The 12,397-nt window shown below is 55.8% G+C and overlaps 2 protein-coding genes across 6 annotated transcripts; one reads left to right on the top strand and one right to left on the bottom strand.

Annotated features, from left to right (window-relative positions):
* The first annotated feature begins 990 nt into the window (after positions 1-990).
* Eola1 (endothelium and lymphocyte associated ASCH domain 1) lies at positions 991-7,299 on the top strand. Of its 5 annotated transcripts, none has more exons than XM_026380875.2 (3): positions 991-1,029; positions 5,338-5,800; positions 6,581-7,299. In XM_026380875.2, the coding sequence occupies exons 2-3, from the start codon at positions 5,548-5,550 to the stop codon at positions 6,802-6,804; spliced, it is 477 nt and encodes a 158-aa protein (XP_026236660.2). In that variant the 5' UTR covers positions 991-1,029; positions 5,338-5,547; the 3' UTR covers positions 6,805-7,299. The 5 variants fall into 5 exon arrangements, with proteins under 5 accessions (XP_026236660.2, XP_026236659.2, XP_026236657.2 ...); XM_026380874.2 differs by lacking the exon at positions 991-1,029 and adding an exon at positions 1,088-1,332; XM_026380872.2 differs by lacking the exon at positions 991-1,029 and adding an exon at positions 1,088-1,419.
* A 672-nt stretch (positions 7,300-7,971) lies between these two features.
* On the bottom strand, positions 7,972-9,925 carry LOC144250661 (heat shock transcription factor, X-linked member 3-like). The gene is made up of 2 exons (XM_077793603.1): positions 9,146-9,925; positions 7,972-8,738 (listed from the first exon to the last, which is right to left on the bottom strand). The coding sequence occupies exons 1-2, from the start codon at positions 9,722-9,724 to the stop codon at positions 8,073-8,075; spliced, it is 1,245 nt and encodes a 414-aa protein (XP_077649729.1). The 5' UTR covers positions 9,725-9,925; the 3' UTR covers positions 7,972-8,072.
* Between the last annotated feature and the right edge of the window lie 2,472 nt (positions 9,926-12,397).

Below are 12,397 nucleotides of genomic sequence, written 5' to 3'. Positions count from 1 at the left end.
ACCTCACTCCTCACAGCCCTGCCCAAAACCTCTAGGTCTTGCAGCCTCGGGAAACTCCACCTTGCAACCCTGCCCGGAACACCCACCCCACTGCTCTGGGCCCAGCACACCTCCACCCCCATCTCTTCCCGCAAACAGGCCCGCAACTCCTCCCTCACTCCTGAAAGCCCCGCTCCCAAATACCACCTCATTCTTGCAGGCCCGCCCCAACTCCTACCTCACTCCTTGCAGTCCCGCCAAGCTCCTCTGGACAAGCCCACCCAGAGCTCCCATCTCACTCCTCGCTGTCAGGCCCCCAGAGCCTATGTCACTCATGGAAACACCGCCCCCAACTCCTACCTAAGCCGCGCCGAGCTCTTCTGGATAAACCCGCCCACAGCCCCTCTCTCACTCCTCACGGCCCAGAACAGCTCCGCCCGCAGCCCCGCCCAGCTCCTCCCACGGACATGCCTCCAACGCCTACGTCACTCCTCCCGCCACGCCCCCAACTCCTTCTCATTCCTTACAGCCCCGCCCCAACTCCTACCTCACTCCCAGAAGCCTAGCTCAGCTACCCTGGCGGCCCCCCGCGCCCCCAGCTTATACCTCAGCAATGCCCCCCCCCTTCCTACCTCCATACTCAGCCCGCCCAAAACTCCTACCTTAGCACTCTCTCATGGCTGGCCTTTCTCCTCTCTAAGCTCCAACCCTCCCCGCAGCACCGTCCCTAACGTTCTCTGAGGCTGGCCTCATTCCAACCTTTCCTTTTACTCCCGTGGGTCCTTTTCTAACTCTACTCCCTCTTCCTGGTCACGGGACTGCCGAGCTCTGATCCTGGTGGGATGGGCCAGGGCGTCAGGGCCTGATCCTGGTGGGATGGGCCAGGGCGTCAGAGTCCCAACAGCATTTTCTCCCTGCCGCTTGGGGAGGAAGTGCGTGCTGGCATGAGTGCGTGATTACGTACGCGCGTGGCTCCCTGTCCGTGGCACGTGGCTACAGGCGGTCGGCCTGATTGGCTGGGTACAAACAAGCTGCGAACCGACGCGAGTTGTACGTAATCACGTGTGGGCGTGCTTGCATGCGTGGGTGGGTGGGTGGGTGCGTGCCTGTCTGTGCTCCTGCTGGAAGGGACTTTGGGGGCTGGGCTAAGGCGTTAATGCCTGCGAGCCCCTGTCCACAACCTAAGGTGTCCCAGAGGCGGCAGCAGCGCAGCCCCAACACCGGCCCAGCGCTCTCCTGGGCCTCATCGTCTCCTCACCAGCCGGCGGAGCCCTTCCCAGGGCTGGTGGCCTCTCCTGGGCCGCGGTGGACTGTCCGGTCCGATGGTCGCAGGTCGGAGTTGGACCAGTGCCAGTGAGTCCAGAGTCCTGAGACTGCCCGCGACCTAAGAGAGCCAGGATCACCCCTGCGGGCGCCTGTGTGCTCCTCGCTTCTCCTAAGGTGCCTCTGGACTGGGGTTTCCCTGGAAGTGGGACTCAAAACCCATGCATTGGAGCCCTCCTCAGCTCCTACTCCGACAGGCTTCACGCCCTGTCTTCGGCCAAGTGCGTGTTTGTGATGTGCTTCTGCCAGCACACAGCTAGTGTGCTGCTCCACTCACACCTGCCCCACCTTACCTTGAGCTGTGTGGACTCCCTGAGACCCCAGGCGATGAGATGTTCAGCTCTGCACTGGGGCGCTGTGCCCTGTGAGGTCTGCCCAGAATTAAAGTGAGGGTGATGTGATTTGGGGCCTCCAAACCTTTGCCCTGAGACCATGTGAGGAGAGGTGCCAGTTTTCTGCTCTCGGATCCTGGGTCCTGGCCTAAGAGCAGGGCTCCTTTCCCGAACTGACTTCCCACCCACCTAACTGATACATCGTGTGATCCTTGACCCAGACGGGACTAGCCGCACTGTCGTGGGCATCGGTAGCAGACCCAAGCTCTGGTGAGGTGCACATGTGTGTTCCCCTTGAAACATGCCCTCCCAGGTAGTCCTGGTCTTTGGTGCTCGCTGAGTAGGAAAGCCTTCTGGTGCCACTATACAGCATTGCTGTCTAATCCTTCACCTGACCTCCTTATCTCCTGTCCTTGTGCAGGTGAAGAAGCTGAGACAAGCAGAATGGGGCTTCCCCCTCAAGCCCCAGGCAGGTACCCTCTACAGCCCCAGGCAGGAGGGGGCTCAACCCCCTGATTGCCTTTAGTTGTCACTAGGGAGTCCACCCACGCAGGTCATGTTTCAGAGTTGTGGTTTTGTGGTGTCCATGAGGAAGGTGTCAGCTCAGAAGCTGAGTGGTGGGAACTAGGCAGACCTTCACCACTCTGGTCACATATCTCAGTAGAGGAGATAGAAATGGCGAGGCCTGGTGAGAGGCATTCTGCCTCCCTCATAAGTCATGAGGATGGGGGATCCTTTGTCACCCATCAGCAGGATGATGATGCTGTGGGCTGTGTGTGGGAGAATGGCACCACTGGTTGGGTGAGTCTTTGTGGAAGGCCCCTTGCTGGCGTATTTCAGCATCTTTGATGTGTATGCCAACAAGTTTGTGACAAAGAATATCAATTCTAGTGGCAGAAAGTGGGAAGCAGCTTCTAACTATCCATCAGTAGAGCAATGCGTGATCGTGTAAATTATGGGACCGCCAAGAGTGGGATGCCATCCAGAGGACGAATAATGACGCAGATCCAGAGGTACAGAGAGGAAGAATGTGCTTGAAGTGCTATTGAATGGAAAGGTCTGGCCCTGCTTTGTGGAGATGTGTGGTTGGGGAACACCTCACACCTATCTATTATTTTGCCAAGGTAGCCATAAGAAAGTGCCACAAATTGGGTGACTTAAGTAACAGGAAGATATCCCCACACATTTCTGGAGGCTGGAATGTGAAACCAAAGTGTCAGGGGCCTCTGCGTCTTCTGTGGTCCCTTGGAGAATCTGCTCTATCCCTCTCCCAGCTTCTGGCTGTCGGTTGGCAGTCTCCGGTGTTCCTTGACTTGAGGAAGCATCACCCCAATCTCTGCCTTCATCTTCTCATGGTGTTTTCCCTCTGTGTATGCACACCTCTAAATTCCCCAGTTTTGTAAGGACACTATCTATACTGGATGGGCGCCACCCTAGACAGTTGAATTTTACTGGATTCCATTTGTAAAACATCCATGTTTATATTTATGGTTGTGGTGTGAGGTGCTGGGGGTAAAGCCCTTCAAGATAGGGTTTCTAAGGGGACACAAGGAAACCCTGAGGACCCAACAAAGGCCCTGGGGTAGGAACTGGCCCTGGGGTGGAAGACAGGCCTGTGCAGCAGCAGCAGCAGCAGCAGCAGGGAGGTGGATGAAGGGGAAAGAGGGCTGATGGCAGGGGCAAGGAACCAGATCAGGAGGGAGCTTGTGGGCCTGGTGAGAAGTGTCCGTTCTGCCCTAGTTGGGCAGGAACCCTTGGAAGGTTTCAGCAGAGGAGTGCCATGATGTGGTTGCCCCTGAATCGGGGTCGCTCTGACTGCAGCTTGGATGCCAGAGAGCAGTGCCACATGCTGAGCAGCGATGAGGATACTGCTTGAGAAGCCAGCAGGTGGTCGGAGATTGGACCGGGATGGTGGCCATGTAGACCGACCATGGCATGGCATGAGATTGGGGATATGGCCATGGGACATAGGTGGTGGATGAGGGAAAGACAGAGTGGAAGGAGAGCTCTAGGTCTGGGGCAGAGATATGGTATAGGTGGTGACCCCACCTACAGATGTGGAAGGGAGATGGATTTGGTGTGCAGGGGTTGGGTCCTCAGTCTGTTGCCCTGACCAGGAAAGGCTGAGGCTAAGAAAGTTTGGCCAGTGGGCCATGTAGTAGAGGGGCCAGCAAGCACTCTGGAAGCCTGGGAAGGAGTTGGAAAGGGGATGGTCAGCCAGACCTGGGCTGCTGAGGGTCACGTGAGGTGAAGACAGAACTAGCCAAACCCATATTCAGTGCCTGTGGGATACCAGATACCCAAAGGGGAGGGTTCATGTAGCGAGGGCTTGAGTTCAGTGAGGTGAGGAGGGAGACGTAGAGAGCTTTGCTGAGGTCTCTGCTGTGCAGAGTTGTCGCGGAGGGAGACAGAAGCTAGAGGAACATCCTTCTCGTGATGCAGCATGTGCGGGCACACCTCTGTGTGCAGAGGAGTCCTTTTGTGTCGGGGGGCGGGGAGTAGTTTTCCTGAGTGAGAGCACAGAGGCAGGGCCCAGGCCCTGGAGTGAGGTAGAGAAAGGATGGCTTGTTAGGGGAAGCCCAGCCCTAGAAGGAGGAGGAAGGCAGAAGATCTGGCACAGAAAGGGAGGCTGTGGGTTGGTGGAGGAATGAGTGCCAGGCTTCTTTTGTCCTGATGGGGCCTTGTCTTTGGAGGGTGGGCGTGTTTCCTTAAAACCATAGGAGATACTTGGGGTGAAGTGGATGGGCTTGAAGAGGGTACAGGGAGGCACTAGGCAGAGTGGAGGGGGCAGCTCATGGGTAAAGGGCAGAGGCGCCAGAGGACAGGACCCCAGGCTTGATGTTGCTGCCGCTACCAAGAGTAGCCACCATTTGGGACTGTCCTACTAGGGGCTCCCAGCACCTGGCCTGCCCTCACAGCCCCAAGGAAACCGAGGCGGCATGACCTTCAAAGAGTGAGCTGAGGTTCTGCCCTCAAGCCCTGGTGGCTGCCCTGATGAGGGCCTGGGCTTCTCACTGAGCATAGCACAGGCTTCCTGTGGAAGGGGTCCGTGGTCTCCTGAGGTACATGCATAAAAAGGTGAGGGCCTCGTCAGGGAGTGCCTGAGGTCAGTCTGTTCCACTGTGGGCAGTTGCTTCGTCTTTCAGCTCCTCCTCCTCTCAGCCATAGAGGGGGCCCAGCAAGTGCTACTGGGCCTGCTGGGTCATTTGAGGATTAAATTCCGTCTGAGCATTCCAGGGCCGGGCACACGGAAGGTGTATGCACACTGGGTAATTGTTCTTATTCTCAGGATTCCTTTGTCTTGGCTCAGCTGGGTGGGGAATGGGGCTCGAGGGGCATGGCACCCGAGTGGGTCTGGAGTAGGTACTGACAGGCCACTTGACATCACAGGGAGTTCTGACATAGGAATCGATAAATGTTGGACACCCAGGAATCGTGCGCAGCAGCCTGCAGTGGTGGGAGCCAGACACTGAGGGACGGCAGTGCTTGTGGTGGCGTGGCCAGGTGCCGAGAGTGGTGTTGGGGCGATGTGGGCAGGCAGGAGAAGAGAGATCCAGGCCTGTTCCTCTGTGCCAAAGGCAGCCCACTCAGGGTGAAGCCCCAAGTAGGCCAAAGGGGGCCTCCCTCCTCTGTTTTCACCCAGGACATGGTGACTCCGGACATGCTACTGACCACACACTGCCCTGCCTGTGCCTTTCTCTAGCTGTTGCCATCCTACTCCACGTGCTCGCCAAAGACGCCACAGGATGGAACCGAATCATCCAAACCCCAGCACCCTGCCTTGAGCCCATGGTGGAGCAGGGCCTCAGTGACTGTGTGGTGACAGGTAGAAGCAGCGAGCCCTCAAGGTCAGTGCGGTTTCAGGGCCCGGGGGAAGGACGACTTTGCTGGCTGTGAGCCCAAAGGGAAGAAGATGAAGTTTTCCTGCCTGTCCTTCCGGCAGCCTTATGCCGGTTTTGTCTTGAATGGAGTCAAGACCCTGGAAACGCGGTGGCATCCCCTGCTGAAGAGCCACCAGAACTGCACCATTGCCATCCACATTGCTCAGAGGGACTGGGAAGACAGCTCCTGGAGGGAGCTGCTGGTGGAGAGGCTGCAGATGAGCCCTGGGCAGATCCAGGCCTTACTCTGGGAAGGGGAGAAGTTTGGCCGAGGAGTGATAGCTGGTAAGTGGGGGCATGCCGACCAGGGTGCAGAGAGCTCCAGATTTGCCCCCCGGATGGTGCTCTGAGGTTCATGGCTTCTGCTCTGTTTTCCCTTGAACTGGTGGGCACGTTTGCTGCAGTTTCCCTGAGCAGCACAGCTTTGGAGGGGCCGCAAGAGGCACTGGGCTGGGGGTCTGCGGGCCTGGCTGCACACAACCTTGGTAAATCACCTCTCTCCCCTGGGCTGCAGTTGCTATTTGTGATCTGAGAGGTGTCTGTCTGTGGCACGTGGCCACTGAGTGCATGCCTCCAAGTCCAGAAGGGGCAGCACTGCATGCCGTTCCAGTTGAGTGGCCTCTAGAGTGAGGCTGCCTTCCCGGCTTCATGTGCCTGCCACACCCGTGATGTTCCCTGGGCGCGTGCCCAACCTCTCAGCTGTCCAGGTCCCGCGTTGGCACCTGCCACCTGGTGACCTCCTGAGGCGTCCCGTTGGCAGTGGTTACCCCTGCAGGCACGGTGCCCTTCTGATATGTAACTGCCACCTCAGCAGTCTTATGGGGCCCACCCGTCCCTTGTGCATCCTCAGTGAGGACAAGGCTCTTTCCTATTCATGTCACCCTGGATTTCATGAACAGAGTGTGGCAGGTCACCAGTGTTGAGTGGGAAAGACTCAACTTGCCTCTAGTCTTTTCAGTGATATTTTGGGCTCCAGCAGTGTGCCTTTCAGTCACCCTGTCGTCACACGGCAGGCCTTGGATTATGGAAGGGAAAGCCTTCTGTGTGTTTTCTCTTTGGGCACAGGGCTCGTGGACATCGGAGAAACGTCGCAGTACCCGGAAAACTTAGCTCCCGACGAGGTTGTGGAACTGGAAAATCAAGCTGTTCTTAGCAACCTGCGGCAGAAGTATCTGACAGTGGTTTCAAACCCCAGGTGGTTACTGGAGCCTGTACCCCAGAAAGGGGGGAAGGATGTGTTTGAGGTGGACATCCCAGAACATCTGATCCCCGTGGCACACAAGGTGTGACCGCTGTGGGCTCCAGAGAGGAAAGTTGTTGAGACACCCAGTAAATCATGAAACAGACCCATGAAAATCAGGTTAGGTGTGAATCGCCACAGCCCTCAGCACTGCTCGTGGACACAGATATTGCTATGCTCACTAGAAGGGAACGGGGGAGGCAGACTTTCCCTGGGCAGTGCCTCCTTGGGCTCATTGAGATCATGTGTGGTACCTTGACCTTCAGGGGACAGGCAAGGCCACCAGGAAATGTCTTGGCATTGCCCCTAATTTTGGTCCAGCTACTTTCTAGATTGTGCAAATAAATGTCCAGATGGTAACTGTTTAGTGCTTGGGGCACCCTTGTGGGTTTTCCCAGCTCTTTCTTTGAGTCAGAGCTCTGGGGTGTATGAAGAGCACCCAGGGGCATGGTGGGCAGTCTGGGACCTGGCACTGAATCCTGCTGGAGAATGACCAGCAGTTCATGGCCCAGTGCATCCCAGGTGAAGAGAACATTGGACTTGGAGCAGCCATCTGTTCCCTCTTGTCATTCTCACACTGTGGGAAAAGTGTCCCTGGGTTCTGCATGGATGTCGTGCAGCTATTTCCTTCCCAAGGAGAGGATCCTAAATACTGCTGTGATTGAGTCAGGTCGACTTTTGTAGAGACACGTGTGCTGTTTATTTTGTAGCAATCTTTGGTGACTTTGTAGCACAGTCTGTAGTGGTAGTTATCTGTGGGGACCAGGGGCTCCCCCCACCCTCATGGAGACCGGCATGGCCTGACTCTCGTGAGGCAGGATATAGTACCGTCCATCCCCTCCCAGATGGGAGCCTGATTTTAGGCCTGCAAAGAAGCCCACTGTGTGTGGGGAGACTTCCTGGCAACTCCGGGGTGGGGTTGCCCTGTCAGGAAGGAAATCTCCTGCGTTGAGATACCTGAGTTGTGTGAGGTGCTTCCCAGGTCAGGAGCCAGGCTCTTCTGTCTTCTGAGCAGCAGGCCATTCAGGGACCAGATCTTGCTGAGCTCACACTCACCATTGATTGCCCAGCCAGGTCCTCCGCTGGGGGCGTGGAACAGCTGCTGCTTCCAAAGGAAAGGGGTTAGGGGGAACCTAAGCAGCACCAGCCACCACATTGTGCAAGAGTAGCATGGGAGGTTACAAAGAACAGGACCCACGACTCTTCTTTAGATCATTTATTTACCCCTTCAGAGTTTTGTTTTCCTCTGTCAAGACCAAAAGTGGGTTCAACATTAGAAAATGTTGACTTTTATCATTGGTGCTGCGTGGGCTGAGTTCAAGGACCTGTGTTGTCCTTGAACTGCTCACAGAGTGCACATTTGTAATCTGAGGAGCCCTCCTGCACCTCCTCCTCATTGTCATCCTCCTCGCCCTGGCCTTGGCCTTCACCTTCACCTTCACCATCCTCCGGGGGCTCCCTTGGGGACATGGCTGAGAGGGCGGCCAGCAGGATGGAATAACAAGTGTTGTACAAAGACATGACTGAACAATAATCAGGGTAACCCTGGGGGCTTCCGGGCACTTCCCCCTCGCCTTCCATTCCGGCAGTAGCTTGGGAGGAAGGTGTGCCGTCTTCATCCCCATCGGGGCCACTTGGCTCCTGCGGGAGCTGGTTTTCCAGGGGTTGTTCAGAGACACTGCTCATCGCCCACACCCCAGAGGGCATGAAGGGCTGTGTGCCTCTGGGCCCCTGGTGGTCCAGGGCTTCCCTCTGGGGCAGCTCGTGCTCTGCCTTGACCTCATGGTGGAAGCGTGGGGAGCGTCTGGTAGGGACCAGCTTCTTTTTCTTGGCAGACGACGCGCCGCGCTCTCGCCCAGCCGGGTTCTTCAGTGGCGTTGGTATGCAGGTCCCACGCTGAGCAGAGCTTCTCGCTTCTCCTTTTTTACAGATGTTTTCCAGGAGCCCTGGCTTGTCCTTCTGGAAATTGGAGTTGCGGTAGATCTGAAACAAAAGGAAAAGTTTTAGCCTTCCTGGGGTAAAGGGTGCCTTGCTCCGCCCACCCCCACCCAGAATCCTAATGGACTTGGTTTGTAATGGAGGAAGTCATTTTCAAGTCCCTGGCCAGTGTGGCCGCCCTTCCTGCGTGACCCCACTAAAGAAAATTCATAGATCAAGGGGGTCAAACACGTGCATGACAGTAACTGGCCTCTCAGCCCTTTTTTTCTTGCCTTCAGATTATCTCTAAAGGGCTGTCGCTTAACATGAAATGCTGATTGTTCATCTTTCCATAGGTGATCTACCACACTAGACCAGTGATCCTTGGGAATGAGCCCTGTGCAGTGGGATTCATCTGGGGGCGCTAGGAAGGCATTCAAGAAACAGGTGACAGGAGTACTTTTCTACTTTACCATCATTCTCTTCTTCCCCCGAGAGTAAGCCGATGCATCTTTTGGGCGGATCTTGCTGAATCCATAGAGGTTCAGCTGGCGAATGAAATTCTTCAGGCTGTCAGTTTCAAAAATCCTCTCTGCACCCCTCCGGCCAAGGACCTCTCTCTGGAAAAGGTCAGCCTCGATGACCATGATGTCTCCTTCGCCACCCCAGCACACAGACCTGAAGGTGTCATCCTCCACTATTGCCCAAAGCTTTCTGGGGAAGGAGAGCCTGAGAAGGTTCTCAGTGCCTTCCTCGCTGGTCACCGGCCGGCTAGGTTCTTCTGGTGGCTGGCTCCTACCTTCTGGCGGCTGGCTCCTACCTTCTGGCAGCTGGCTCGGTTCTTCTGGCGGCTGGCTCGGTTCTTCCAGTGGCTGGCTCTCTTGGGAGCCGGGATCTTGGCTCAGGGCTCGGTCACCATACCGGTCCAAACCCTGTCCTGAATCCACCTTGGGATCAGGTGGAGGATGAGATAGGGGCTTGCTCGCTGGCTCTTCGCTGGCCAACGAGGCCACCTGGACTTCAGAGTGCTCTTTGACACACTCACTGGCCATGGCGCTACACTATCAGGAGCATTTCCTACCCAAGACTGGTGTAGACTTCCTAGTGAGTCTAAAGTGCCTTCGTCCAGGGAAGAGGCTCTATAAATACAGTCCGAGAAGTTCTAGAGCCTCGTAGCAAGGCAACTAGGCACTGACATCACCGTCCTCTTTATTTGTCATGCGATGTCACAGAGCTGACAGGAAGCCAGGCTGGAGGGGGAGTGCTGGCTGAGGGTAGAGGAGGGGAGGGGCGGGGGGGGGCAGCTTCCCTTTGCTCAAAGTGTACAAAGGTGTGGTTCTCATTCCTAGAGAAGTCTCCCTTATGCTGACAGGCACATTGTGTCACCTGCCAGCCTCTCCCTAGAAGAGATGAGAAACCAAGACCCCATAGCCGCTCCACTCCCAGAGACAGAGGAGGCCTGTTGCAATCCTCTCTGATTTGCTCAAAGACCAGTCCCCAGTTAGTTGGAGCCTGGGTATTACTGAGCCAGGCCTGGTCATGTGGGCTGCTGGGTGACCATACCTCCGAGGTACGGTGGCCCAGCCTTTGGTGGGTAGCCCCCTGCTTTCCTCCTCCCTCCCCCTGCCATCTCCTCCCTACTTGGTATCTTCCAACTGCTCCTGTGGGTTGCTAGGATCTTCTCCCATGGGCCCAAATAAGGAGTGTGTTTCATTGCCACTTGGTCAGGTTGTCCCAAACTAGGAGTAGAGCAGTGCCAAGCAGGGCGGGAGCGCCTCCAGTGTTGAAGGATCGTGTTCCTTCCCCCTGTTGTGTGGTTGAAGGGCAGCGTCTCAGCTGAGCTTGGGAGGCTCCTCTCGAGCTCGGCTTACTGCCAAGCCTCATCCCTCCGCAGATGACGACAAAACTGCCCTTAGTTTCCACTGCTCCCCCCGCTGCCCTTCTCATTGCCCAACACGTGCACAATCTTGAGGCCTGGTCCACAGGTGTTCCTAAGGAAAGTGGCTTCTCATTTAGCTAGACATGACAGAACCATCCCAAACAGGCACCTGACCACGTGTTTTTGAAGATTACACCACTCTGAGCGTGTGGGTAGCAGTTAAAACCCCCAAAAGTCACCCTCCATGACAGATGAGGACACGAGACTGGTTTTGGACATCCATGGGAGACAGTTTGTCCTTACAGTCACTGTACCGGGGGCAAGGGTTTACAGCGGAAGACACCTACCCCAGGCTGAGAGGCACTAGGGTCCTCATCCCACTACGTGGTCCCCTTTGTCCTGTCCAAGGCTCAGCCCATTGTCTATGTGCGGAGCACAAAGAGGGTTGGAAGGAAATGCTACCCAGGGGCCCTTTCAGGCCATGGGCTCTAATGCTTCATCATGTCCCTGAGTCTGGATTCAGTTCCCGTGGAGAAGATGCTTTCAAACAAGTCTACAAAGCATTCACCCAAGGACTCAGTGTCACTCACACCTTAGCACGTGCACTTAGCGTCTGTACAATAAAATGGAGGTTGTGGGTGGTGTCAGTGAAGGAGGCTTCTGGAGTTTTCAGTTAAACTGCCACGGACCTTCATTAAATGCCAACGTCTCTTTTCTTAGGCAAATTCTCGTGACTGAGAATGATGTTTTGTGGTATCCTTACAGCCTGTGATGGTCAGTGGAGTGTTAAGACAGTGAAATGCTCGAGGCGGCTAGTCTATGAGGAGAAAAGCCCATATTTAGCCCCAGGTTCTGCCAGCTGCAGGCCTTGGACCCAAGTCTCCGGACCTCTGTTGAGGGTGGCACATCACGCCAGGAGCATATGTTGGAGCAAATCGTTGATGTCCCCAGCCCAGAATGAGAGACATGATGGGCCAGGGTCCCACAGTCCCCCTCCAGGCCATGCATGCTTCAGTGACCCAAAGACCTCCCAATGGTGCTGCACTGGGACTGAGCCTTTGACACACAGGCCCTTGGGGGACATTTAACATCCAAATACTAGCGCTAGCTTCTGGAGGACTTGGCTGAGGACTCATAAAGGGATTGGGCCCTTGGGTGGGAGGGAGGTGAAAGTGAAGAACTGGACTGGGGAACCCACACCTCTGGCCTTCAACAAAGAGCCAGTGTTTATTTTTTTTATTTATTTTTTTTTTAAAGAGAGAGGGAGAGAGGAGAGAGAGAGAGAATTTTTAATATTTATTTTTTAGTTCTCGGCGGGCACAACATCTTTTTTGGTATGTGGTGCTGAGGATCGAACCCAGGCCGCACAACATGCCAGGCGAGCGCGCTACCGCTTGAGCCACATCCCCAGCCCGAGCCAGTGTTTATTTGATTTGATGTAGACACCCTGGTGTCCTGTGGCTTCTGTAGGACCCTTAGGTAACCATCACCTGTTTTAAGTCACAAAGTATCTGCTGAGATTAGCAGTGCAAGACACCAGGCTCCTCTCAGTCCTGAGGAGGAATCATCGCTCACAGTGCCGGCTGCTCCTTGAGGAGCAGCATCCCTGCACTCCCCTCAGCAGTCTGGCCCACAGGTTCAGCTCCAGACCTTCAGCCACCACTCGGACAGTCTCTGGGCCTCAGCATGCACAAGCCCCTTTCAGTGCTCCTAAGGCCCCCAGGCGCCAGACTGGGCACCACTGGATCCCTGGGACTGTCCTCTGGGCTCCCTGAGAGCTCCCTGCCCTTGCCCTGCCCATGCTGTCCTCTCATCTGGGAATGCCCTTCTCTACTCAGGGCACTCA

Source organism: Urocitellus parryii, chromosome X (assembly GCF_045843805.1).
Source record: "Urocitellus parryii isolate mUroPar1 chromosome X, mUroPar1.hap1, whole genome shotgun sequence".
NCBI lineage: Eukaryota > Metazoa > Chordata > Mammalia > Rodentia > Sciuridae > Urocitellus > Urocitellus parryii.
This window is presented reverse-complemented; position numbering and strand designations above follow the sequence as displayed.